The sequence below is a fragment of the Canis aureus genome, chromosome 10, assembly GCF_053574225.1.
Source record: "Canis aureus isolate CA01 chromosome 10, VMU_Caureus_v.1.0, whole genome shotgun sequence".
Classification (NCBI taxonomy): domain Eukaryota; kingdom Metazoa; phylum Chordata; class Mammalia; order Carnivora; family Canidae; genus Canis; species Canis aureus.
The window spans coordinates 69,793,317-69,820,542 of NC_135620.1; the positions used below are offsets into that span (position 1 = coordinate 69,793,317).

The 27,226-nt window shown below is 58.6% G+C and overlaps 1 protein-coding gene and 1 long non-coding RNA gene across 13 annotated transcripts in view; both read left to right on the forward strand.

Annotated features, from left to right (window-relative positions):
- The window catches only part of RGS3 (regulator of G protein signaling 3), a 137,607-nt gene extending 118,432 nt beyond the window's left edge, over positions 1-19,175 (forward strand). For 10 of the 11 annotated variants that reach the window (XM_077913013.1, XM_077913011.1, XM_077913012.1 and 7 more), the window contains 6 exons: positions 3,368-4,312; positions 12,424-12,488; positions 16,056-16,157; positions 16,437-16,498; positions 17,068-17,234; positions 18,199-19,175. In XM_077913013.1, the coding sequence (XP_077769139.1) occupies positions 3,368-4,312; positions 12,424-12,488; positions 16,056-16,157; positions 16,437-16,498; positions 17,068-17,234; positions 18,199-18,384 (1,527 nt within the window). In that variant the 3' untranslated portion in view covers positions 18,385-19,175. Of the gene's footprint in view, positions 1-3,367; positions 4,313-12,423; positions 12,489-15,687; positions 15,955-16,055; positions 16,158-16,436; positions 16,499-17,067; positions 17,235-18,198 lie in introns of those variants that run through there. The other variant, XM_077913024.1, reaches the window with a different exon arrangement.
- Positions 19,176-20,932: 1,757 nt separating this feature from the next.
- Positions 20,933-25,401, forward strand: LOC144322706 (uncharacterized). 2 transcript variants are annotated; one of them, XR_013388337.1, is made up of 3 exons: positions 20,933-21,115; positions 22,270-23,046; positions 23,539-25,401. It is a non-coding gene; the product is annotated as an uncharacterized LOC144322706 (long non-coding RNA). The 2 variants fall into 2 exon arrangements; XR_013388336.1 differs by lacking the exon at positions 20,933-21,115 and adding an exon at positions 21,127-21,932.
- The last annotated feature ends 1,825 nt before the right edge of the window (positions 25,402-27,226 follow it).

Below are 27,226 nucleotides of genomic sequence, written 5' to 3' on the forward strand. Positions count from 1 at the left end.
TATCTGCCCAGGTATGTATGGGGCCCAGGTGAGGGGCCCCAGGTCGTGCGTGGCCTCCGCCCTTCCTTCTAGGCTCCTGGGCCCACCCTACTTGCGTGCCAGGGCCCAGCGAAGCCAAGGGGACACCCTTGGCCAGGAGGCATGAGTGCGGATACTCAATCAGCCTCCAGTTTCGTAGGTGACTCCCTTTGCTCCAGGACCTCAGTTTCCCCATCTGTAAAATAAGACTGGACTAGTGATAGCTACCACGTTAGTAAATGCTTCTCCCGTGGCCAGGCCCCATGGACCCCCCCAACCCCAACCCCCAGGATAGTCCTGGGAGTCCTGGGAATCGGTGTGCTATCATGGCCCTGCTCCAGGTGAGGAGATACGGGGACGGAGAGGCTGGGAGGCTGGCCAGGGTTGCACAGCTGGAAAGTGACACCCCTGATCCCTGGGCACCCTGGGAGCCCTTGGGTCCTGGGTGGTTTCCCTGCTGCCTGGGGAGGGGGTGGGGGGAAGGCCTCTGGGGACAGCGCACTTCCCCCCCTGGCTTTGTTTGGTTTGGCCTCAGTTTGGGTCAGGATTGGCGGAGGCTGACTGACTTGCATTTCTGGTTTTGGGTCTGTGGCTGCGCTTTCGCGAGGGGGGTGGCAGGCTCAGGCTCAGTCACCGCTGGGACAGGCGGGCCCCACCCCCACCCCCCAGGAAAGGGGAACCAAGGCCTGCTCCCCCCACTCAGGGCCACGCAGTGGGTGGTGCCAGGCCCTGAGGGCACCGCTGCTGCTTCCTTCTCTCTGCTGCTTCCTTCTCCCCTTCCTTCCAGGTTGGGGAGGGGGTGGCCCGGGGGAGGGGACTGAATGTGGGGCAGCGGGGAGCTGGCTGTTTGTTTTCCTAGAGGAGGTGCTCCCTGGCGGGTGGGGTGGGGTGAGCGGCGGAGGTCTGGGCCTGCACTGCTCCTGCTCCGGAATGAGATCAGAAGCAGGCCTGGGAGGAAGGAGCCAGAGGCCCCGCTCTCACCCCAGTCTGTCCCCAGCCCAGATTGGTGCTGGTGCTCTGGGGCATGTGTCCCGGTCACTGGGTCACTGTCCGGGCTGGGCCCTGTCGTCCTCTCTGGAGAGAGCTTTCTCTGTCCCTGGGAACAGTCTAATGGGGCTAAGACTCAGCCCTTAGTTTCAACATGGGATTTGTGGATTGAGAGGCCCCCCATCCCAGTCACCAACTTTGGCTCTGGGTGTTTGGCCGAGCTGGCCTCCAGGGGCCCCTGGGAAAGATGTGCCGCGGTTGGAGGCTTGTGACTTCAGCAGTGCCCTCTGGACCCATTGTTCCAGTCGCCACAGCGGCCACCACCACCACCAGCAGCCCATTCAAGAGCTTTGGATTTTCGGGGAGCCTGGCTGGCTCGGTCTGGTCGGTAGACCGTGGGACTCTTCATCCTGGGATCATGGGTCCAAGCCCCACTTTGGGCATAGAGCCGACTTTAAAAAAAAAAAAAAGAGCCTTATACTTCAATGCTGTGTTCTCCTGGTCTGTCACTTGTGCATGTTGTCTCATGTAATGGGTGGGGACCTTGAGACCCAGAGGGTTCAGTGACTGGCTTGCCCCGGCCCCCCGCTGTGTGAATTGCCCTTGGCTCCTGTCCCTCCCTGGGCCTCAGCCTCCCTCTCTGATTTGGGATCATGGGCATTTCAAGGGCTGAGGCTGTGAGGTGTGAGGGGTCCCCAGGGTGGAGCCGTCTCTCACCTGTGGGTACGACCTACAGGGCAGGGAGTCCGTGTGGGTGATCACCTGTCTTCGGCTGTGCCTGAGAACCAAGCACTGGCCAGAGAGATCATCCCAGAGTCCTCAGAGGCCCTCCCCTGGCCTGGCTCAGCCATCCTCTGGGGGGGGGGGTGTGCAGGGAGGGAGCTCCTCTTTCACTCTCATGCTCCCAGGCGGTGGCTGTTCCCCACACCGCACAGATGCCAGGGGGCCCCTGATGCACGTGGGACAGACCTGATGGGACAGAGCTGATGCACGGGCTGCCTGGAGCCCTGGCTGGGCCCTGACTCCCAGACAGGAGCCTGGCTGGGGCTTCACCGTCACAGCCTCCCCAGCGCTGAAAAGACCCCTCGGCTCTGGGCCTAGCCTTTCGGCGCCGGGCAGCGGGGCAGTAGTGGAAGAGTCACTGCTCTGCGCTCAGCTGTCATCCATCAAACGGACTTCATGGTCTCTACATCAAGGGCTCGTAACCTATGTTCTGGGACTGCTTACCTCTCAGATTCTCAGCCAGGGTCCGTGTGTGTCCCTGTGCACGTGCACGTTCCCATCGATCTGTACAGCCCCCAGGGATGTGTGGCCACTTTCCCCTTCATTAGTTCTAGACGGCCACGGCCTCCTGATGGGCGAAGCCCAGACTCCAGATAGTTTCCACGCCAGCATTCCAAGACCTTGGGTGCGATGAGGGGCCCAGCGCAGGCATGAGACCTACGTCCCCCACGTCTCTCACACATCCCCCCCACGTCCCCCCTTGTCCCCCCATGCGGCTCAGCACTGCTGATTGCTCCTGAGTCTCTCTGAGCGAGCTGCCCTTCAGGCTCCACCAAGAGCACCATCTTCCCCTTTGCAAATGAGGCCTGTAGGAATCCAGCAATAACGCCAGGGGTCCTGAGGGCTGTGTGTCAGGCAGGAAATGCTTTCTTTACTGTGTGGAACTCCTGAGTTTCCTCCAAACTCCGTTTAGAGGAACCACCGGGTGGATGATCCCTCCGTGAGGTCCCCTCATGTGCCTGTGACATCTGCGTAGTCCAAGTGTGGCCAATATTTCGAAGTTCTGGTTTCATTCCATTTTACTAGCCTCAAAGAGAGACTTAAATATTCAGAGCAAGTTCTTGTTTAATATGATTTTTTTTTTTTTTAAACTTTGGTTCAGGTACAGAGGCTACCCTTTGGCCAGGTCCAAAGTCCTATCGCTTTGTGACTGCTCTGGCTTGGGACTCGGTTTGGTTCTGGTTCATGAGGGCAGAGACTGCCGGGCTCCCCTTTTACTCGCAGAGACACCACGACACCTCCCTTGGAGGGCTGCTGGGAAGATCACACAAGAGGAGTGTTTAACTTGGCATGGCCCCGGCGTGCAATAGGAGCCAGATAATAGCGGTTACTTCTTCTTCCCCTAAATGACCAACCACGCTTTTGATGGAGCGGACATAAAATTCAAGGGAGAAGATAAGGGTGGGAACCCGTGGGCAGCTAAGCCAGAGGGGCTTTCTGTTTCTATCTGGTGCTTCAGCTTTCAGACTGGGGGGAGTCAGGTATGGGGTTCAGCCTCTGTGCTGCCGGCTCACGCACCGCGCCTAGCATCTCGCAGCCTCCTGTTCTGAAGCTTTCTTGTTTGCCTCTTGTTTCCCAGATGTTTGAGCCAGAGGCAGATGAGAAGCGAGAGATGCCCTTGGAGGAGGGGAAGGGGCTGGGTGCCGAGGACCCCCCGCCCAGCAAGGACCCCTCTCCTGGCCAGGAGCCTCCTTCAGGACAAGACGTACCCCCCAACAAGGACTCCTCTTCCGGTGAAGAGCCTTCTCCTGGCCAAGAATCACTGTCCAGCAAAGACTCACCTTCCTGCAAGGAACCTCCTCCAGGCCAGGAGGCCTCGCCAAGCAAGGACTCCCCACCATACCAGGAACCCCCCGCAGCCCCGGCCCTCCCTCCCTGCCAGGACCTTCCTGCTGGGCAAGAGCCCCCTCCCAGCCAAGACCTCCCCGTCACCCAGGATGCCTCTGCTCAGGAGCTTGCACCCAGTCAAGACGTGCCCCCCAGCCAGGTCCCCCCACCGGCTGAGGAGACCGCAAGCTCTGGGGACCCACCAGCAGCCTCCGGGGACCCGCCTGTGGCCCCCAGGCCAACCTTCGTGATCCCCGAGGTCCGACTGGACAGCGCCTACAGCCAGAAGGCCGGGGCGGAGGGGGGCAGCCCGGCCGAGGAGGAGGAGGACGCCGAGGAGGCTGAGGAGGGGGACGAGGGGGACGAGGAGGAGGAGGAGGAGGACGACACGAGTGATGACAACTACGGAGAGCGCCGCGAGGCCAAGCGCAGCAGCATGATCGAGGGCGGCCAGGCCGAGGGCGGCCTCTCCCTGCGGGTGCAGAACTCCCTGCGGCGCCGGACGCACAGCGAGGGCAGCCTCCTGCAGGAAGCCCGCGGGCCCTGCTTCGCCTCCGACACCACCTTGCACTGCTCGGACGGGGAGGGCGCCGCGGCCACCTGGGCCATGCCTTCGCCCCGCACCCTCAAGAAGGAACTGGGCCGCAACGGTGGCTCCATGCACCACCTCTCCCTCTTTTTCACAGGACACAGGAAGGTAAGAAGGCCGAGGGTGGGTGGGAGTGGGTCCTGAGTGAGGAGGTGGGGAGGAGGGAGCTGCGGGGGAGGCGCACCACCGTCCCACCCCGCGCGCCTCTCAGCCTTCCCCGGAGCCTTCTACCCATTTGACAGGGGATACCACTGAGGCACAGAGGGACCGAGGAGGCCGCACCTGCACCTACGCCCATGACTCCGTGACTCCCTGTGCTGTGTTCTTACGGCTCCTTGGGACTCAGGGGCGGGGGTCCCCACCGAAAATAGAGCAGGTGTGGCCTCGCCCAGGACGTCATGTGCTTGGATCCAAACGGCCTGAGACGTGGGCTGGAGAGCTGTGTCCTGTAGTAGAACAATTAGACCAGGCCCAGGCCTAGTCGGACCAGAAGTCCGTCAGCCAACAATGCCAGCACACATTTACCCTGTGCTGGCATTATGCTAAGCAATTTATTTTATTTTATTATTATTATTTTTTGAAAGAGTGCACAAATGGTGGGGAGGAGGAGCAGAGGGAGAAGGAACAGAGTTGTTAGCAGGCACCATGCCCCGCGCAGAGCTCGATCTCAGGACCCCAAGATCCTGACCTGAGCCCACACCAAAAGAGTCGGACGCTCAACCGACAGCACCACCCAGGCGCCCCAATTCTAAGCAATTTCACTGACCTCACTAATGCTTACAACAGCTCTACGGAGTGGATGCCATTGCTGCTCCCTACAGATGAGGAAACTGAGGCACTCCAGGGTTATCTCACTTACACCAGGCCGCATAGTTTATAAATGTCTGCACCAGAGTTAGGTTCTGGCTCCAGGGCTGGGGCTCTTCACCACCATGCTATTTGCCTCTAACAAATATTTATAAATAGATGAATAAGTGTTTATTGATTTCCTGCCGTGTGCCAGGCCCTGTGCTCTGCGTCTGCAGGGCTGCAGGAATGTGTGAGGCCGACCTCAGCTTGTGAGGAGGGATGAGTTATCTGCCTGGGTCGGGAGGGTGGCCCCACAGTGGAAAGAGTGCACGCTGGCCCTGAAGCCCATTAGCCAGCTTGAGCCTGGGCTCTTGTCCCCCATGTACTGTGTGGCCTTGGGTGAGTCACTCACCTCCTGAGCCTGAGTGTCCTTCTGTGAAAAGCAGAGATTCATTAGACTCAGGTCCCAGGGTGGTTGAGGATGAGCCAGAAGAGCCCACTGCCCAGTGATGTTGGCGCAGGTGCTGGTGGATGCTTTTGAGGTGCTAGCAGCCAGCACGGCACAGGGCGTCACGACAATGTTGTGAGGCTAGGTGGGTGGGGGTGGGGGACAAGAGCCCAGGCTCAAGCTGGCTAATGGGCTTCAGGGCCAGCGTGCACTCTTTCCACTGTGGGGGTGGGGGGCTCCACGGAGGGCAGAGACCTGGGAGTTCAGGGAGGAAGGATGTCAGGGCCTAGGGCCATTGGGTAAAGCTTCCAGAGCAAGATGCCCCTCGGCTTGGCCTCGATGGTTGAGCGGGTTTAGACTAGAGAGAGGATGAGACGGGCATTCTGTGAAAGTGGCCTGGACAGACTCTCCATAGAAGCCACTTTGGTTAGAGCAGGGGATTCCTGAGACACGAGGGTGGCAGACACACGGCACTCATGCGGCCACCCCTGCCTCCACGCCCCCGGCAGACATGACCAGCAGATCCCAACACATCTCCCCACTGAGCTGGGCCGTGGCTTCAGAAGCCTTCTTAGCCTCGGCCACTAGCAATGAGGCTGACTTCGCACTTGGGAGGACGCTGCTGCAAGGTGTTTGGACTGGAAGGCCAGGCCGGGAGCCCCAGGAAAGGGTCTTAAACCGCAGCCCCAGAAATCGGAACTAAATCCCAAAGGAACCAGGACTGGATCTCCATTTCCCCATCCACAAACACATGTGGTTCTAACTTTGATGTGCTCCACAATCACCAGGAGGAGGTTGTTAATATATAGATTTCCTTTTTCTTTTAAAGATCTTTTTTATTCATTCATGAGAGACACAGACAGAGAGAGAGGCAGAGGCACAGGCAGAGGGAGAAGCAGGCTCCATGCAGGGAGCCCGACGCGAGACTCCATCCCAGGACCCCGGGGTCCCTCCCTGAGCCCAAGGCAGACGCTCAACCGCTGAGCCACCCAGGGGACCCTAATATATAGATTTCTAAGTCTCCAACTCCAGGCTCCCAGAATCAGAATTGCCAGCAGGTGGTACCCAGATCCTGCATCTTAAACAAGCCCCCTGGGGGCTGTGCTGTTCCCCATAGTTTGATTATCTCCGTCTTGGGCCATTTCTTGATGCAGCTTCCACAGGCGAGAGTCCAGAACTTTGTTCTACCCAGGTGAGGCCTCAGGCTCACTCAGACCAGGCCTGGCCACTCGTCTCTGGAGGGCACCCAGGTCCCAGGCCTCACCACCCTCCGGGCCTCCTGCTCTCGATTCCACACCCCACCCCACCCCAATAAAAATACAAATATTTATTTACAGATAAATTCACGCACATTCATGCAAGCCCTTCTAGTTCCCCCAGACCAGCTGATCTGAGCTTCCATTTGGGGGCAGATACTTCTGTTTTGGAGTCCGGCAGGCCTGGACCAGCTCTGTCCTGTTTCAGCCTCCTCCTCTGGGAGCCCGAGGTTTTTGCTGGCATCCCCCCCTCCCTGTTTGGCCTCTTGTTTCCTTTCTTGGGCTTGAGCGACAGAGTTGGCAGGGGCCTCAGAGGCTGCGCGTCCACGGTTTCCACTTACCCGGCTGCCAGTCCATCATCGTGTATATCCTGCTCGCTCCAGCCAGCCGGCTTCACTAAGAACCCTGCCCTTGAGGTCAAGGCTGGGTGAGCCCCTGGTCGTGTGCCATCCCTCCCTGGCAGGGGGCCTCGGGCAAGTCCCTGCTCTTTCTTGAGCCTCAGTTTTTCATCAGCGAAAGGGGTATTGTAATAATACCTCCTCTGTAGGGGAAAACCAAATAGCCTGACGCCGGTGGGGTGTTTCGGGCAGTGCCTGGTACTCAGCACTCGGTGGGTGCTCCATAAATGGGAGTCGTGTTGCTGACGACGAGGAGAGCAGCAGAGTGGTAGCAGGCCAAAATTCACGGCGCCTCCAGCTCCCTTTTCTGGACCGTGCGGCGCTGGGGCAGGGTGGGGACACCGTGGCCTCCAGCGGGGGAGCCTGAGCCTCCGCACACAGCAAGTGATGCTGGAGCCAGGCCTGGCCTCACCCTGCCCAGTCCTCCCTGGCTCTACCCCAGACCCTGCAACTGCAGACTGGTGAGGGACAGGGTCTGGGGGGCTGGCAGCTGGCGGGGAGGCAACGGGTTCCCCCGTGACTTCCATCTTCCTGCCCGGGGCCTGGCATGGGCCTGGCTTTCTAACATCTAACATGGGCCCGCCCACCGGCCACTGTTTCCAGGCTGTGCCAGGCAGGAGGTGAAAAGGAGAGGGACCAAGTCTTCAGGTGGAGTCAGGCGGACCTGACTGGATCTCAGCTTTGCCTCCTCCTTCCTGGTCCTGAGACCTTGGCCACGTTCTGTCTTTCTTTGAGCTTTCATTTTCTCTTATAAAGGGGGAGTGCTAGGTCTTCCTGGAGTTGCCCCAGGGTTTCGAGAAGGTGGCAGTGTGGGGAAAGCTCTGTGTCGGTGGCAGGGGTGAAACCCAGGAGGGCGGGACAGAGCTGGTGAGGTCCTGGGCTGGTCTCTGTGCTGCTGCGTGGCTAAGCTGAGACAGTCCCAGGGGCCACTGTCCCTACGTTACCAGGCTGCGACCTGTCACCCTGCTCTCCTGTGTGCAGAGTGAGTTCTCCTGGGAGTAGGAGTGTCTGAGCCAGACAGATCAGGGAGATGGTCCACTCGCCATGGTCCTTTTACAAATGGGCTGCCTGAGGTCCAGAGAGAAGACCTTCTCCCCCACCCAAGGTGAAGCTGGGGCGGCCCCTGGGCCGGACTCCCTGCGAGTTGCGTTGTCTCACAGTGCCCCCTGCTGCCCGACCCCTGCCTCGCCGGCTGCCCCCTGGCGGCCCCGCAGCCTTGCATCTGCTCTTTCCTGGGGGGCTCCCCCCAGCGAGTTTGGGTCTGAGCCTAGCTTGCTGCCACTTGGTTCCACCCCAGCCCGGCCTGGCCAGGCCCAGGGTCGTAGGTCGTTCTTTGACAGCGAGGAGACAGAGGCTGGGGCCCTCCCTGGCCATGCTTCCTTCTCCCCGCCTCCTGCGGGGACCTGCACGGGCAGGGACTGGGTGCCACACACCAAGCTGCCCGCCGGGCCGGAGGTCCAGACAAGAGCACCCCAAAGATGCCTTCCGGCCCCAAGATGTGACACCACCACAAGGTTCTGTGGGGTCCACCAGGATGGGCCAGGTCAGCGAGAGCAGCCAGGCAAGGCTCCTGCTCCTGAGACCCCCCAGTCATGGGTGGGCCAGGCCTGAAAGTCTCTGCCACTTGCCAGCTTGTGGAGCCCAGGCAAGCTACGGAACCGCTCTGGGCCTCGGTTTCCCCCACTGTAAATGGGGCAAATGACAACACACCGTTTTCAGGGCTGTCGCGAAGATAAACAAGGTAAAGTAGGTTAAGGCCCTTCACGTAGCGAGAGCTCAGTAAACACTGGCACCATGCACCGTAGCGCTTGCACGCACCGGGCACCGTGCTAGGCACTTCCCGTGTGTTCGCTTAGTTAATTCGCACCCCGCCCCTGTGAGGCCGGTCCAGTTATTATGCCAGTTTTACAGATACAGAGACCGAGGCAGAGAGAGGGGGAGAGGTTGTGACCCGGCTGAAGTCAATCAGCTAATAAGTCACCGAGGTAGGATTCAAATCGGGGCAGTGAGGAATTGCCACTCTTAACCACAACTATCATTATAGTTATAATTGCAGTAAGAATTATAGTTATTATTCCAGGAGGCGGGGAGCTCCCAGGCCTGGAGCGGCCGGGTGGGGGCTGGGCAGGCCCCAGGGATTCCTGCGTGGAGTGACCACGGGAGGGCTGGTGGCTCCGGGCTCCCCTTGATTCCCTTTCAGCAGGGAGGGCCCTGTAGAGTAGCAAGGCAGCGGGGAGCAGCTGGGAGGGAGCGGCCTTTTGTGTGCTGGGTCGGGGCAGGCCTTGCCGTGCAGTGGCTGGGAATCAGACCCTGACTCTCTGGCTCAGTTTCCTCTCTGTCTGGCCCGCAGCGCCTCCCCCCCCCCCCCCCCCCCCCACCGCCAGTGTCTGGGTTCCCCCAGCTGCTCTGGGGTCAACTCCCAGGGCCTGAGCTAGCAGGCTGGTGGCTGTGGGCTGGTCCCTGCTGAAGATGACACCCCCCTCCCCCCCACCCCTGCCCCAGCAGTGGAAGGAAGAGCCCATTTCCCAGCAGCGCAGTGCAGAGGCTGGGGGTGCGGGTGGGGCGGGAGTGGCCCCCAGGCCCATTGTGTGGGCTCGATAAAGTACGGAAGCCGAGGTTAGAATGGGAGGAAGCCCAGCGCCCGTGGCCCTTTCCCACGGGTGGGGGCTCCGGGCACGGCCTCGCCAGGCCAGCGTGACTGCAGCCCGTGTGCACGGGAGGCCGCAGCAGTAAGACTCCCGGGCAGTGAACAGCCCTGCTTCCGGAGGGCGCGGTGACTCCTCCAACAGCCAGGGGGCTGTCACCCGGCTCTGCTGTAGCTAAAGAAGCTGATGCTGAGAGGCCAAGAAGCCCCTCCAGAGCCAGTGGAACTAGGATCAGTACCTGCTTCCTGCAAAGCCGAGCTCTGGAATCACACACCATGGATGGGTGTATGCCTGTGTGTGCACGTACACACGCGTGTTTACAACCCCGGCGGGGCAGTCCTCAGGAAGGAGGTGGCACTTCCCCCGAGGCTTTTACTGAAAACATTCAAAGTGTGCGCCATCCTTACCTTTGAGTAGCAGCATCCTCTGGTGGAGAAACTCGGGTCTTAGATGCACACCGACCTGCCACTTCAGCGCTGGGTATCTTTGGGCAAGTGACTTGACTTCTCTGAACCTCCGTTTGCTTTATGGACTTATTCTGAAGATGAATGAGGTAGTCTCTGGATAGTGCCCATTCCGGGGTCTGGGCTACAGTATGAGCTCCATAAAGGAAAGTATAATTCCCCGCTCCCTCCATCCATCCGCCCATCCACGGTGGGCATTCCACGTTGGCTAGTCGCCCCCCCGCTGGCTATCACTTCAGTAAGGCCACTTCTCTCCCCAAATTCCGAACACTTTAAGAACGAGCCCATTTTTATTTTACAAATGAGGAATCCACGGCCCAGGGTGGGGCTCATGGGGAGTCTGAGCTGAGATCCACACGGGGTGGTATTTTGTCTTGTCTGGGGACATAGTGTCCATGCCCAGCCTGCTCTGAGCTCTAGTTCCTCCCCCATCTCGGGGCATTTCCTGGGCCCCTGTTCTAGGGTGGCCCTGGCGGGGCCTTGGGTTTGGGCTGGAGAAAGATGGACAAGCACCAGCTGGGCAGGGAAACCGCAGACAGCTCTGGTAGAGATGGTGGGAATCTGGAGCCGCCTGGAGGAGAGGTGTGGCAGGCTGGGGGGAGGAGGAGAGAGGGCATCCAGGGAAGGGGAGGAGGCACAGGCAAAGGGGAGGGCCAAGGAGGTGGGGAGGTGCAGTCTGTGGCCGCAGGAGAGCAAGGGGGATAGAGCTGAAGCCTAGATTCAGGCAGTGAGGACCTCAAGCCTTGTTCCCCATCTGCTTTCCCTCTCTTTTTTTTTTTTTTAAGATTTTATTTATTCATTCATGAGAGACACAGAGAGAGAGGCAGAATCACAGGCAGAGGGAGAAGCAGGCTCCCTGCTTCTCCTGCGGGGAGCCTGACGCAGGACTTGATCCCAGGACCCTGGGATCACCACCCAAGCCAAAGGCAGACACTCAACCACTGAGCCACCCAGGTGTCCCCTGCTTTCCCTCTTTGATTCATTCTTCATTTGACAAGTATTTGTTGAGCTTCTAACATGTGTCAGGCCCCATGAAGGTGACCCAGGCAGACAGAGGCCTTGCTCTTGAGAATTCACAGTCAAGCCCAGGGGAGAGACTGAGGAAAAGCCTTTTCAAAGGTGGTGGGGACCTCACGAGGGGTGAAGGGGCACAGCCTTGGCCTAGGGCTCTGGGAGTGCTCCCTAGGCCATGAGGCATTTCGGTGGCATACCCAAGGGCTAGGTCTTTCCTGAGGCTGGGTCTTGGGAGTCCAGGGAGATGGGAGGGTAACAAAAGCATCAATGGTGGAAGGTGTAGCCCTTGGAAAGGCCTGAGGTGAGGGGGGAGGTCAGGCAAAGACGTCCCATTTGGCTGGGGGGCAGGAGGGTGCTGGAGCAGGGGTCAGGCTGGAGAGGTAACAAAAGGAGTTGTAACTGATGTTAAAATGCAACTTTCTGGGCAGCCCAGGGTGGCTCAGTGGTTTAGCGCGGCCTTCAGCCCAGGGTGTGATCCTGGCGTCCCAGGAACGAGTCCCACATCGGGCTCCGTGCATGGAGCCTGCTTCTCCCTTTCTCCCTCTGCCTGTGTGTGTGTGTGTGTGTGTGTGTGTGTGTGTGTGTGTGTGTGATGAATAAGTAAATAAAATCTTAAAAAAAAAAAAAGCAATTTTCTGCCCAGATCCGATGGCAGACCCTGTGTATCGTGTCACGGGGTTTAGATATTACCCCGGGGGCACTGGGCAGAAAGCCCAGCTGCTGACCGATCCCAGGCCTCTGCCAAACCTCACAAGCCTGAGTTGGCCATTATGATCTCGATTTTGAAATTAAGAAATGGAGGCTCACAGAGGGACAGTGATTGGCCGAGTCACGCTGCGGAACCCGTCCTGTAGCCCCGCTCTCCCGTCTGCCCTACTGCCTGCAACGATTAAGGGCTGTGACTCTGACCCTGCCATCAGGGCTGTGACTCCGGCCCTGCCATCAGGATTGTCTCTCTGGCTTCTCCCTTGCAAACTGGGCTCCGAGTTGCATCAGGAGGAGACCCCTCTAGCTGGAGCATCTGTCAGCCACACCTGGTGGACAGACTGTTCCCAGAAATGGGTCTCCCTGTCCCTCACCTGAGGGTAGGAGCTTTGCAGGAGAGGAGTGGGGCGGTTGGAGGAGCCCTTGGCTCCCTGAGCCTCTCTGCTCAGCCAGCAGCCGTCGGCTGCCCAGGCCGTAACGTGTCTATCTTCCTTCCACAGATGAGCGGGGCTGACACAGTTGGGGATGATGATGAAGCCTCTCGGAAGAGAAAGAGCAAAAACCTGTACGTTGCAAAGATCCATGATCCTCAACCTTGCAGTCAGGGAGACTTCTTCCCAAGCCTCTCTCCCTCCTCCATCCCTGGGCTTGTCTCTCTTCCGGGGGTACAGGTGGGGAGAAGGGGCCGTGCCCAGCCCTGCCCTAGAGAGACGCCAGTCCACAGCAAGACCTTAAGACTGGCCAGTGGCCCCGGGGGGGGGGGGGGGGGGCGGGGGCACTGGGGTCCTGAGCGTCCGGCTCTGGCCTCAGCACGCACGCAGAGTGAGGCCGCCTGCTGACTCAGTACCTGGAAGCCCCAGGGAACCATGCGGAGGCAGGCAGCCAGGTCGTCCTGGCCCCGGCCCAGCTGGGCAGTGGCTGAGTGACCCTGACAAGTGCTTTGCTCCCTCTGAGAGAGGACAGACAGCAGTCCTCGGGATTCCCCCCTTCTCCCCGTCGGGGGCATTGCCAGGAGGTGGCGCTGCTGGTCCAGGCAGCCTGGCCCTCGCTCCCCAGCCTGCAGGCCGCACTCCTGGGCTTTACACTGCCGTTTTGGAGGTTTGTGAGCCGTACCCATTAAATTAACAGGGTGTGTGTTTGGGTTCTCCTTGGGTCTCCTTGGACACCGAGGCCCAAGGCCCAAGGCCATCCAGGGGGATGGAGAGGAGGCCCTGGGGCATGTGGTGGTGTGCCCCCTGGGTCCCCTAGTGCTCATCATCACCTACCAGTGGGGGCTGGGGGAGGAGGACAGGCATCTTTCCAGATGCCTCCTGCAGCCACTTCCCTGGCCTCTACTTTGGCTGGCGTCCACTACCCTAGAAACTTTCTTCCCGGCTCCTTTGCCCTCTCCAGCTTCCTGTGGCAACGGTAGACTTCTCTCACTCTGCAGCCAGGAGCAATCACGCCCTTCTAGGGAAGGTGAAATGCACCAAAAATAGCTCTGTGTACCAACCGTTGGGTCCCGGTGTCACCAAAGCCACTGGGGGTGCCGCTCCCAGGGGTGGGGCGGTGGAGGGCCGTGGAGGGCGAGCATCTGCCGCGCCAGAGCTGTCCTGGCCCGGTCCACTGACTCTAGCCTCCCTTCCTGGTGGGTGCTGCCTTTTGAAGGCCTGAAGCTCACCTTTTTTTTTTTTTTTTTTTTAATGTTTTTAAAGAGTTTATTTATTTGACAGAGAGAGAGAGAGAGAACACAAGCAGGGGGAGCAGGAGAGGGAGAAGCAGACTCCCCACTGAGCAGGGAGTCTGATGCCGGGGCTCCATCCCAGGACCCCGTGATCATGACCTGAGCAGAAGGCAGACACTTAAGCTACTGAGCCACCCAGGCACCCTGAGGCTCACATTCTTAAAAACTTTGTCAAGGACTCTTAGGCTCTAGGGTAATAAAAATAACTAATATTTATTGTGCCAGGCACTGTTATATGATCTAACTTAATCTTTACCGTTATTTCTATTTCATATTTCCTTTTTTTCTCACTTACTCTGTTTGACCAATGAGCAAATTGAAGCAAAAAGAAGTTACTTGTCCGAGGGTCATACAGCAAGTACGTGGTGGAGTGGGGATCTGAGACCTGGCGTGCTGGCTCTAGAAATATCGATATACATGTGTATATATTTTTCCCCAGAGCTGTTATATTTGAAGTTCAGTGCAAAGCACTCTGAGGGAGGTTCACAGCAGCCCGGCCAGGTGGCCTCTGAGTGATGAGAGTCCATTCCCCAGAGGCCACTCATTCCATCTCTTCATGGCTCTGGTTGGAGGAAAGTGCTCCTTTAGCTTCTGCTTGTGGGTCCCTGTTCTGGCTTCTGGACCCACGTGGGAACGCGGGGGGGGGGGGGGGGGGGCGGGGGGGAAGGCTCTGAGCTCTGCTGTCCCGTCAGACAGACCACTATGCTCCAGGAAGTCGAATGCTGGCATTCTAGTCACCCCGGGGCGCTCTAAGGGCCCCCATCCTCACCAAGAGGACTGCCAGGCCCTGGACTCCTTGGCCTTAGCTCATTGGCTTAGACTTGCAAGAGCAGGTTCCCCCATCGCTGATGAATGAGAAAACCTGCTGAGAGGTTAGGTAACTTGACAAAGAGCACACAGTTGGTACCTGCTGGGGTTGGGATTTGTCCCTGAGGCTCTGAGGCTCCGGAGCCCACACTTAACCTCCACGGGACACCACCTCCCTTACCTACTTACCCAGGGTGTCCCATAGGTCTTAATGCCACTTTCAGCTTGAATGACTTCAGGAGGGCAAATACCACAAACTTACAAACACCTGCTTGCAAGTTGCATTATTTATGTTTCTTTTACACTTACTTAGCTTTGCGAATTGGCAAAAAAAAAAGGGGGGGGGGAATCCCTGGGTGGCTCAGCGGTTTAGCGCCTGCCTTTGGCCCAGGGCATGATCCTGGAGTCCCAGGATCGAGTCCCGCGTCAGGCTCCGGCATGGAGCCTGCTTCTCCCTCCTCCTGTGTCTCTGCCTCTCTCTCTCTCTCTCTCTCTCTCTCTCTATCATAAATAAATAAATCTTAAAGAAAAACCCACAAAAAATGATTTTGCCAATACATTTTTTATCGTGACTTGGTTCCGGTCAGCATTTTTAATCTTTCATCAGAACAGAAACCAAAAATCAAAATTAAAAAAAAAAAAATGATGGTTCAAAAATCACAAAACTACATGTGCATTTAAAAAAAATTTCCATAATTAAAATTCCAAACGACGTTTTTTGAAAGTTTATAGGATTTGTACTTCTGAAGTTGTCTGAGCTTTGAAACAGTACTCAGACTTTGGGGACACCCTGCGTCTTCACCTACGCTTGTACCGAAAGCCAGCGGCCGAGGCTGAGGCCGGGGAGCCTGGGCTGTTCCCCTGGAAGGGCGGGGGGGGGGGGGGGGGGGGGGCGGGGGGGGGGTCTAGCGACCGGGGAGGAGGGGGGCGCACAAACTGGAGCCTGGGGCCTTTAACCCCTTCCTTGCCAGCAGCTTTGCCCGGGGCTGAATCGGGCCTCCTAGGGGGCGTGGCAAGGCTAAAAATGATTCCTGGCTAAAAATAGCCAGTCCTGCCACCCTGGTGGGCAGGGTCCCCCCCACTCCCTCCCTCCCTCCCAGCAATTTGCTGACTTGTTTTCTCCTCCTTCCCCCGGCGCTGCCATGGCAACGGGGAGGCCGGTCACAAATAACTGGGTCTGGCTTTTTGCCGGGGGCCCCAGAGGCCGCCCCTTGCAGACACATGCCCCTTTCACGGGCTCCCTCCCAGGGTTGGCCAGGAGGGATATTTTTTTTTCCGCTCCCGTCCTGGGCCCTCCCATTTCCTGGCTCCTCCTGTCTGAGTCCCAGCCCGGCCCCGGAGCCCAGTCGGCGGCTGGGATCCCCGCGAGCGAGCGCTGCACCGTCGTGCCTGCGGGTGGGGAGCCCGAGCCTTGGGGGCCGAGGCGGGGCCCCGCGGAGATGCTCCGAGGCATGTACCTCACCCGCAACGGGAACCTGCAGCGGCGGCACACGATGAAGGAGTAGGTGCCTCCCGCCCGGCACCCCGCCCGGGCACCCAGTAGGTGCCACCCTGGTCCGCGCCCGGCCGCCCGCTGACCCCCTTCTCTGCTTCCGCCCCCAGGGCCAAGGACATGAAGAACAAACTGGGCATCTTCAGGCGGAGGAACGAGTCTCCCGGGGCCCAGCCCGCGGGCAAGGCAGACAAAATGGTCAAGTCATTCAAGTAGGTCGGGTCTGCACCCCGGGGTCCCCAGGGGAGCGGGCCTGGTGGGGGCTAAGTGGAGGGGGGCGTTGGGCTGGATCCAGCTCCCGTGGGCTGGAGGCTGTCCCTGAGGGAGCCTGGTACGCGGCAGGCAGGGGGGAGGCCGGCCAGGCAGGGGCAGGGGTGGGCCCAGGGAAGGGGGTGGGCTCCCCAGCTGGGCCCGGCCACCGCCCAGGGCCAGGGGCAGCTCACAGGCCCCCCAGCCCCGTGCCTCACTGCGCCCCTTCCCTCGTCCCCCAGGCCCACCTCAGAGGAAGCCCTCAAGTGGGGCGAGTCCTTGGAGAAGCTGCTGCTTCACAAATGTAAGTGGGGCCCAGCCGGCCTGCTCCCCGCGCCCCTCCGGGTGTCGTCCCCCTCCCGCTCCCCCTTCCGCCTCTGCGGACAGTGGCCTTCCCTCTCTCCTGGGTGCCAGGCCGGGCCCCCCGCTGTGGGGAGACGCGGGGCCCTTGGGCTGGCCTCGGAGCCGGTCCTGCCAGCCCCTCCCCGTCCAGGGAGCTGGCCCGGCCCGCAGGAGGCCGCCGCGACCTGTGACCTGCGCGCTCGCCCGGTTCCCAGAAGAGCGATAAACCTTTCCAGGGACGCGGCTTCCACGGCCGAGGGTGCCCGCAGCTCACGGGCACGGCCCCTCCGATCCTCGCAGGGCTCCAGGAACTGGCTCGTGAGCCCCATTTTACAGATGGGGGAACTGAGGCCCAGACCGGGAGAGACGTGGCCAAGGCCCACGGAGGGGCAGCGGCAGGGCCGGGGCTCCTGGTTACCCTCCCGAGCTCCCGACGTCGCACCCTAAGAGACCCCCGAGGGGAGGCTGGGGGTCCCAGAGGGCAGGAGGGGCTGCTTCTCCTCACCCCGGGGCCCGGGCTTCTCGTCACAGATGGGTTAGCCGTGTTCCAGGCCTTCCTTCGCACCGAGTTTAGTGAGGAGAACCTGGAGTTCTGGCTGGCGTGTGAGGACTTCAAGAAGGTCAAGTCACAGTCCAAGATGGCGGCCAAGGCCAAGAAGATCTTCGCCGAGTACATCGCCATCCAGGCGTGCAAGGAGGTGAGGCCTCAGCGGCCGCGAGGGGCTCAGGAAGGGGAGAGGCGAGAGGGACGCTCGGGGACCGTGGTGCGGCCAGGGTGGAGAGGAGCAAGCCTGGGGCCCTGGGAAGGACACGTCTCCATTGGTAACAAATCAGAAGGGCGGCTGGCGGGCGCTCTGTGCCAGGCACGTGCTGAGCCCTTTATGTGTGAACTCTTTTATTTGATCCTCATGACGACCTGTAAAATGGGTTCAATATTATCTTCACTTTAAAAACGAGGCGACAGGAGGATCCCTGGGGGGCTCAGCGGTTTAGCACCCGCCTTCGGCCCAGGGCGTGATCCTGGAGACCCGGGATCGAGTCCCACGTCGGGCCCCTGCATGGAGCCTGCTTCTCCCGCTGCCTGTGTCTCTGCCTCTCTCTCTCTCTCTCTCTCTCTCTCTCTCCCCCCGTGTCTCTCATGCATAAATAAATAAAATCTTTAAAAAAAAAAATGAGGCGACAGTGTCTGCTGAAGTCAGAGGAGCTAACATCTATTGAGTGCTTACTGAGTGTCGGGTACTGTGGGCAAAGTCGCAGCGGGTGATCTGTTGATCTGCTCGGTCTGTGTTTCCCGTGGATGGCCTTGCTTCGTCCCTGCCACTCTGAGGGGTACACCACTCCTCCTAGCCCGCGGACAGGACAGGCGGGCCTCGGAGCACTCGCGCGATGTGCTCAGGGTCCCGGGCCTAGGCACGGCGCCGCCAGGATTCCAACCAGGCAGTCTGACCTTAGAGGTGTTTTCAGGCCCTATAAGCTACCAGCCCTACAGTGAGCGACCCGGCCAGGACTTGGGTCACTGACCCGAGGGCCTCCACTCTGAGACTTAAGACGTGGAGCAGAGGGGCTCGGAGGTGACAGGCTGGGGACGGCCCGTACCTGGGCCCCCGCCCCGGGGTCGGCCCCCTGCAGGTGGACCTGACTGTGCTGCCCTCCCCCCCACAGGTAAACCTGGACTCCTACACCCGAGAGCACACCAAGGACAACCTGCAGAGTGTCACCCGGGGCTGCTTCGATCTGGCGCAGAAGCGCATCTTCGGGCTCATGGAAAAAGACTCGTATCCACGCTTCCTCCGCTCTGACCTCTACCTGGACCTCATTAACCAGAAGAAGATGAGTCCCCCACTTTAGGGGCTGCCAGGGTCGAGCCCCGTGTTCACACCAGGCGGGCTGGGCCCCCTTCCCACCTGCCTCTCTCCCTCTGCGACGGAGGGGGCAAGCAAGCCCCCGGAGGCTGTGTCTCCGGATGGACAGACGGACATTCGGATGAGAGGCCTGGACCGAGAGAGGCCCAGGCCACCGGAGGAGCAGAAGGACTGGCCCTGTTGGGTCCCCACTGCCCCGGTACGAGGGGGCCCGAGGGCCCCGGCAGGTCAGGGGCCCTGGCTGAGCCAGACCTGGAGCTGCTGCTCTGTGCTGCGTAGACTCAGCATTGACCAAGTTCCTTAAAGAACTGGCTGATGGGGCAGGGGGCCTGGCTGTGGGCTCCAGGGATCTCCCGGGGGAGGCCACTGGGGCTCGCCACTCCGACCCCGCCTTGAGTTTTATTTATTTAAATAGTAGTCGGATGCTTGGCACGTCGTCCTGTTATAGGAAATTTTTGCCTCATCGGTTTTCCTAATTTACAAGTGCAATATTTTAACCAACGCCTTGTGAAAAGCCACCTCGCCGAGAAGGTGGACACCACTTTCCAGTTTCAGGGGAGTTGCTGGTCCCAGGCACCAGCGGTGGGCAGCTGGGCCTTCTGGACTCATGCGGCCTGGTGGGGGTGGGTGCTTCCGTGGGAGCTCGCACAGAGATCCAGCACCCCCCTCCCCCGCCCACCGAGGGAAGTGCCCCTCAGGGGCTCTGGGAAAGCATGGCACCCTTGGACCACACAGCAGCCAAGTTCTGGAGCAAATAAAAGGCCTGTGTTATTTCTCGTTCGTGTGTTCCTGGGTCTTGAGCTTTCCCAGGGTGACTGGGGCTCGGGGGGCTGGGGTCAGTCTGGCTTCTCCTCTCTCGGCATCACCCGCCTCCCACCCCAGAGCCACAGACACGGTGCCCTGGGGCTTACGGCTCACTGACCGCTTCCCCGGGCTAGGCATCCTTGTCCGACTACCTTCTCACCTTCTCCACAGCTTGGGAGGTGGGGGTTAGGCCCAGTTCACAGATGGGGACAGTGAAGCATGGGCAGGTAAGGTGACTTGTCCAATGTCATACGGCTGGCGAGTGGCAGAGACCGGGTTCTGCCAAAGCCCAGCCATAGCGCCTGTACTCCGGATTGCTGTCCTCTGCTTGCCACAGGATGGAGGCCTAGCTTGGCCACCATACCCTGGGATTCTAGCGGAACTAAGGCTGGTTGGCCGAGGTGGAGGAGGCCAGCGTCTCAGGCAGGGCAACAGATGCAGATGGACAGGTCCGTGGACACCTTTAGGACAGAAGGGAGATGTGGGCAGGTGGCAAGGCGTGGGGCTTACAGAGAATCCCTCCGTCTCCCTGGAAGGCTTCCCACTCTGCACCTAACAAGAGGTGCAAATTTAGGCAAGGTGTGTCCCAAAGCCGCATTTCACTGGAGGCCTTGCACCACTTGCTCGGAGGCGATGAGAGAAGAGCCTGGAACCCAAGCCAAGCTGATGCCAAGGCTGGCCCCCAGTGCCCCCCCTACAGCCTGCTGGGGGCTGAGGCTCTGGCACGGCCTGGAGTGGGGGCCCCCGGTGCCCCCTCCTGCAGCCTGCCACGGCCTGGGGGCTGGGGCTCGAGCATGGCCTGGAGTGGGGTCATCCATTCAGAGCAAGGGTGTCATCCAGGCCTGCGATTGGGAACCTGACAGCTGGGAAAACAGACCCTGAGGGGAGCACAATAGCCCTCCTGTTCCTCCCAAAACAGGGCTAGTGGCAGGGCCGGACGGAGGTCAGGACTGGAGGCCCAGCCTCCCTGAGGTGTCTTCCACTTGGAGGAGACACCGGCCCCAGAGGCTCACCTTCCCCTTCAGGTTCCAGGGACATAGCCTGGGGCCAAGCCCTCGGCCTTCCCACCCCCGGTTGCCACGGAAACCAAAGTCCCGCAGAGCAAAGTCAGGCAGATGGAATTCCCATTTCGGAAGGCCCCACTGCCTGGTTTCCATTACTCACACTGGGTCCCTTGGCCCGGAGCGGCTTTGGCGACGCCGAGCAGCTGGAGAGCAGACTGGAAAGGTGCCGGCATCCTCCTCGCCCTGGGCCCTGCCTGGGCTCCCCGGGGACCTTGCGTAGCGCCCTCCCCGCTCAGGCCTCACTACTGTCACCTATCCCGACTTTATTTTGTTGTTGTTTAACATGCGAGGAGGGAGCAGACCCCTTGCCGTCTGTCTGGCAGTCCCAGGCTGGTCAGTGTGGGATGTGAGGGCTGCGAGGTCGTCGTGTCCAGGCCCCTTCCCAGCCTACAGATGGGAAGACTGAGGCGTAGGGAGGCAAGCAGCCCTTCGGGGAGGTGAAAGGCCCGGGCCCCGGCTCCATGGCTAACTACCAGTTCTCAGTCTTTGAAAAAAAAATCCTCTTTGCCTCAGTTTTACCATCTGTAAGTCGTGCTCATTGGCACCCATCCAAGAGCTTGGGGGACCACGTGAGGTCAGCCCAGTGCCTGGCGCAGGGATGTGCTCCTTCGTCGCGAGCTGCTGCTGGTGACATCGTTATTGAGGGTCACAGGGAGGTGAGAGCTCCTCCGGCTTGTCAGGCCCGGGCCCTGCCCTGATCAGGGCGGCCAGGGAGCCTTCAGGCTCAGACCCCGGATCACTGTCCTTCCAGGAACGTTGAGCTGGAGGGCAAAGCCGGCCTGTTCCGGGGAGCGTCAGCCACAGCCCGCGCCGCACGGCTGCCGGTCAGCCTGGCTCGGAGCAGCTGGGGTCAGCCTGCAGACACGGAGTGAAGGGTGGGAAGGGGAGAGGGCACGGCCGCGGCTCCCGGGTGGATGCCAGTGGGAGGGCGCTGGGCCTTGGCCCGCCCGGCAGAGCTTCATCCGCCTCCTTGTGGGCCGGTCGGGTGGGTCCCTCACGCTCTCGGCCTCTTGGCCCGGCCTGGGGCGGACACGGCCCCCCGGACCCTCCAGCCTGGAAGAGACCACGGGGTCTAAGCTGCTGACTTGCGTGCTTGGGTTCCTGCTTGCATCTCTTGCAAGATCTCTTGCAGCTCGAGATCTCCCATGGCAGCCGAGCAGGGCCTTGGAGTCTCGGAGGGTTCTAGAGTTCTTGAGCCCTGTGTAGTCAGGATCCTGGGGTGGGGTGGCGTGAGGGGGGCAGGTCAGCAGGCCCCCTGCCCAGATAGGCCCCCTACAGGCTCCCTGGTTCTCCGGTTTCACTCCTCTCTGCTCCCCCCACCCTCCCCAAACTCCTGGGCACTCCCCACCCCCATGTCTCTGCTTTGCTCCTCTGGTCCTTACCCTCCTGTCCCCGCCCAGGTCCCTCTCACTGCCATCCTACTCTAGACAGGCTCCCTGGTTCACCCCCCTGCCCCAGCCGCTCCCTCAGCTCCCCGCCCTCAGGCAACACACCCTGGGCCTCCGACAAGTGCTCTCGTGCTGTTGTGTTGCTGACATCTGTGAAACATCTGGCTCTGCCTCGCCTCTCCCCGGCAGGGCCAGGCAGGAGGGAAGGGGGTACCTGGGCCCCCTGCGGCCAGGGTAGCCCCGTCCTTGGGATCCTTGGGCCGCAGGAGAGAGTGGGGGTGAGGAAAAGCTTCAGGGCGGGTCTAGGCCCGCTCAGCATGAGGAGAGTGCGGCTTGGGGGGCCCACGGCTTGGGGGGCCGGCGCCAGGGGCATCCGTGCCTTAGCTCCACGTCCCCACGCCGGCCTGGGCAGTGCTCAGTGCTGTTTTCCTTTTATAAGTGAGAAAGTTCACGGTCAGGGAAAGTGGGAGAGTATGTTGTGGCCGAGCCCAGACCGGGTCCCGAATCCCTAACGTCCGGGCAGCATCACCTCCAGCCGGTTGGAGGGAGTTAGTGGGGAGCACAGGTTCTCCTTGTCTCCAGGACACAGCTTTTCTTTTCTTTTTTTTTTTTAAGATTTTATTTATTGATCCATGAGAGACACAGAGAGAGAGAGGCAGAGACACAGGCAGAGGGAGAAGCAGGCTCCTTCACCCGGACCCGGGACCACGACGACCTGAGCCACCCAGGTGCCCCAAGATAGGGCTTTTCTCACGAAGGTCGTGGGCCTCACGTGTGAAGATACCTGGGCCTGGGCTGAATCTCAGTTCTCCGTGGAGCTGTCGATAAATTGCCTTACCTCGGTGGTGTTGTCTATACAATGGGTATAACAATCCCACCTGCCGGGTCTCACGGGGACTCGGTGAGATAACGAATCTGTGTAACCCTCAGCACAGGACCAGCCACGGAGGGGGCACCCCACGGAGGCGCAGGCGGAGGGAGGCCCGGGGCTACCACTGAGCATCCAAGAGGTGAGGTCAGGCTAAGCAAGCAGCTGCGCAGGAGGAAGCCGCCCTGCATCGGCCCCATGGCCAGTCTCTAGGACAAGGCCACCAGTGCCCCAAGGACAAGGGTGGGGGGCGGGACCCCAAGAGGGTGGGATTGGGCCCTGGGCCTCAGTGGGCTCTGCAGAGGCCCTCTTGCTGTTTCGGGGCAACTGAATAGCACCCACGCTGTCAGGCAGCTGCCTTCCCTCAGATGGTCCCAAACCTGCGTGTGACTTGGTACGAGGCCCTCCGCTCTCTTGCTGGTTTCTTCTGGAAAACAAGGAGAACCGAGCTTGCTTTCTGTCTGAGGACCTTCCGAAGGGGTGCATGGTGCTCGGTGTGATGTGAGAGGCTGGATCCAGGCCAGGTGTGTCTGCATAGGGTGTGAGTGTGTGTGTTGTTAGGACTAAAAAAAGGGTTTAGCAACTTCCCCAGATGCCTGGAGGGGCCGCCTGGAGGGAGCCGTCTACTTGCCACCTGCCTCGGGGTCCCCGTGGGTTCATGACCCTCAGACACGGCGCTTCGTGTCCCCCTGCCAGGCCCAAGTGCAGAAGGATGTGCTGGTTATTCACATACTCGTTCCCCTGAGGTCCGCACCCCTCCCACACACACACACACACACACACACACACACAGGCCAGAGCAGCCCCTCTAGGCACCGAGCTCCGGGTCAAAGGCGGAGCTGAGGGTCCCCGCACTTGCGGGGAAGGAAACTCAACCCCAGGATCTGCTTCTGCTGCTACTTTGTGGCAAGACCCTTCCCTCACTGGGCCTCACTTGGCCCATCTGAAAAATGGGTGGAGGGTATTCCAAGTCAGAGGAGCCATCTGACTCTGATACCTTTTTTTTTTTTTTTAAGATTTTAATTATTTATTCATGAGAGACACAGAGAGAAGCAGAGACACAGGCAGAGGGAGAAGCAGGCCCCATGCAAGGAGCCCGATGGGGGACTTGATCCCAGGACCCTGGGGTCACGCCCTGAGCCGAAGGCAGACGCTGGACCGCTGAACCCCCAGGGGCCCCGCACCTTAGGTTGTATTCGCTGCTCCCTCCGAAGTGCTCCTGCCGCAGGAACTGGCTCAATCCCCAGAATCTGTACCGCAAGGCCACAGAGGATGGTGACGAGGAGCACGGGCTCCAGACGCTGGCAGGCCCGGGCTCTGGCTCCGATGCTGACTTGCTGTGCAACGGTGGACGAGTCTGTGTCTCGGAGCCACCGGGTCCTCAGCCAGAAAGAAGGGGTCATAACGGGGCCCGCGACCGGGGTCATGGGAGAAGGAGCGCAGGCTGCGAGCTGCCCAGGCCCTCCCTGCCCGAGCTCCCTGCCTGGGCCCACATCCGCCGGCCGGAAGGGTCAGCATCTCTGGGGCAGGCGTCTCACTGAGATGCAAGTGGTTTGGGTTTTCTTTTTAATAATTTTTCATTTTGCAACATTTAGGTGTTCACAGGAAACAGCCAAGAGGTGCCCCCCACGTAGCCTTCATGGACTTCCCCCAGTGGCTGTACCTTCCCCAGTCGAGAGTACAGCCTCAAAGCCAGGACGTGACACTGGGACACTGTGCGTTCCTGCGCTATTTTGTCGCGTGTGTAGATGATGGAACCGCTATGGAACTGGCAACAGAACTGTGTCACCACAAAGATCTCCCCGGATCCTCTTCTACCGTCACGCCCATCCCCCCCGCCCCCCCAACCCTCACCCCCAGCAACCACTAATCTGCTCTCCGGCTCTATAATTTTGTCATTTTAAGAATGTCGTATAAATGGAAGCATGCACTATGTGACCTTTCGAGATTGTCTTTCTTTGCTCATCGTAATGCCCTTGGGATCCATCCAAGTTGCTGCGTGTGCCAAGAGTTCGATCGTGTTTCTTGCGGAGTGGTGTTCCGCGGTATAGACGTGCCGCGGCTGGTTTACCCATTCACTTGTTGACGGGCGTTTCGGTTGTTTCCAGTTCCGTGTAGAGCTGCTACAGGCGTCGTGTAGAAAGTTTTGCGTGGACACAGGTTTTCACTTCTCCGGGATAAGCGTTCAGGAGTGCAAGTGCTGGGTTGTACGGTAAATGCAGGTGTCGTTTGTAAGAAACTGCCACCCGGTGAGAGATCCAGTTTCTCTGCCTCTTGGGAGCATTGAATGCCGCCCCCACGTTTTTCACTGTGGCTGTTCCAATAGGTGTGCGGTGAGATCTCGCCAGGTTTTCATGTGCTGCCTCCCTAATGAGTAGGGATAGTGGGCATCCTCTCGTGTCCTCGTCCTCCGTCTGCATACCCCCTCTGGTGAAATGTGGCTTCCTGCCTTTGGCTCACTTTCTCTTTAGAGCATTTGCTTTTTTACTGTTTTGAGTTCAAGAGCACTTGATGCACTCTATGAAGACATCCTTGGTCACGTAGGTGGTTTGCAGATCATTTCTCTGCGGCTGCAACTTGTCATTTCATGCTCCTAATGCATCTTTTGCAAAGCAAAGGCTTTTTTTTTTTTTTAAATGTTGATCAAGATCAATGTATCACTTTTACAAATTTTTTTTAAGTTCTATTTTTATTTTTAAAGATTTTATTTATTTATTTATGAGAGACACAGAGAGAGAGAGGCAGAGACACAGGCAGAGGGAGAAGCAGGCTTCATGCAGGGAACCCGACATGGGACTCGATCCCGGGTCTCCAGGATCAGGCCCTGGGCTGCAAGAGGTGCTAAACCGCTGAGCCACCCAGGCTGCCCTAGAGTTTTTTAATTTTTTTTTTTTAATTTTTATTCATTTATGATAGTCACACACAGATAGAGAGAGAGAGGCGGAGACACAGGCAGAGGGAGAAGCAGGCTCCATGCACCGGGAGCCCGACGTGGGATTCGATCCCGGGTTTCCAGGATCGCGCCCTGGGCCAAAGGCAGGCGCCAAACCGCTGCGCCACCCAGGGATCCCGAGTTTTTTAATTTTTAAATAATCTCTACACCTGTTGTGGGGCTTGAATTCACAACCCCGAGATCAAGCATTGCCTGCTCCTCCGAGTACCCCCTTTTCCCATTTTCTTTATTTCGTTTTGTTGTTTGGGTGGTGGTTTCCCTCTTTTTGCTTCTAGATGGTGCTTTGGGTGTTAGGTCTCAGAACTTCTCACCAATCCCTAGGTCTAAAGATTTTCTCCTACACATTTTATAGTGTCTTATATCTTAATCCCCCCATTAAATTCTTGTGGAAGATGTGAAGTTGAAATTGAGATTCTTGGGTTTTCTTTTTGTTTGTTTGCTTGTTTTTTTGTCTTTGTTTTTGTTTGGGCACAAGGATGTCCATTGCTTTAGCACCATTTGTCGAAAAGACGATCCTTCATCTACTGAATTGTTTTTGAAAAACCCCAGCTTTATTGACATGTAACCACACATGGTTTAATCTACCTATTTAAAGTGCACAACTCAATGGTTTTTTTTAGTATTTTCATGGAGCTGTACAACCATCACCACAATCAATTTTAGAACGTTTTCATCACCCCCTCAAAAGTCTCCCTACCTATTAGTGGTCACCCGCCCCCCTCTCTATCCCTACCTTCCCAGCTTTGGGCAACCACTAATCTACTTTCTGTCTCTACAATTTGCGTATTCTGGACATTTCATGTAAATGAAATCATACAACATGTGATCTTTTCTGTCTGGAAAAGACAGAAAAGTGGCTTCTTTCACTTAGCATAACATTTTCAAGGTTCATCATGTGATAGCGAAGCCTCGGTCCTTCCTTTCTTTGTACTGCCTGCTAGTAGTCCATCGTATCCATCCCGTGTACCACGTAATAGACCACATGGTCTTTATCCATTCAGCAGTTGATGGGCCTTTGAGTCGTTTCTGCTTTTTGGTGATTATGAATAGGGCTGCTATGAACATCCACGTGCAAGTTTTTGTGTGGACATATGTTTTCAGTCCTCCTGGGTGTACACCTAGGTGTAGAGTTGCAAACAAATTGCCAAGTCATAAACAAAGCCTATATGCTTAACCTTTCGAGGAACTGCGTTTCAAGCTGCACCGTTGACTTTCCCACCAGCAGTGAGGGCTCTAATCTCTGCACATTTTTACTGAATGCTTGTTATAATGCCTTTTTTTTATTTCAGCCATGGGTGTAAAGTGTTATCATTGAATTGCTTTCATGCTTTTGCAAAAATAGGTTGGCTAGGGCAGCCCAGGTGGCTTAGCGGTTTAGCACTGCCTTCGGCCAAGGGCATGATCCTGGAGACCTGGGATCGAGTCCCACGTCGGGCTCCCTGCATGGAGCCTGCTTCTCCCTCTGCCTGTGTCTCTGCCTCTCTCTCTCTCTCTCTCTGTGTGTGTCTCTCATGAATAAATAAATAAAATCTTAAAAAAAAATAGGTTGGCTATACGTCCGTTTTTTTTTTTTTCTTTTAAAGAGTTTATTTACTTAATTCATTCGAGACACACAGACTGAGGCAGAGACACAGGCAGAGGGAGAAGCAGGCTCCATGCAAGGAGCCCGACACAGGACTTGGTTCCGGGACTCCGGGATCATACCCTGAGCCAAAGGCAGACACTCAACTGCTGAGCCTCCCAGGTGTCCC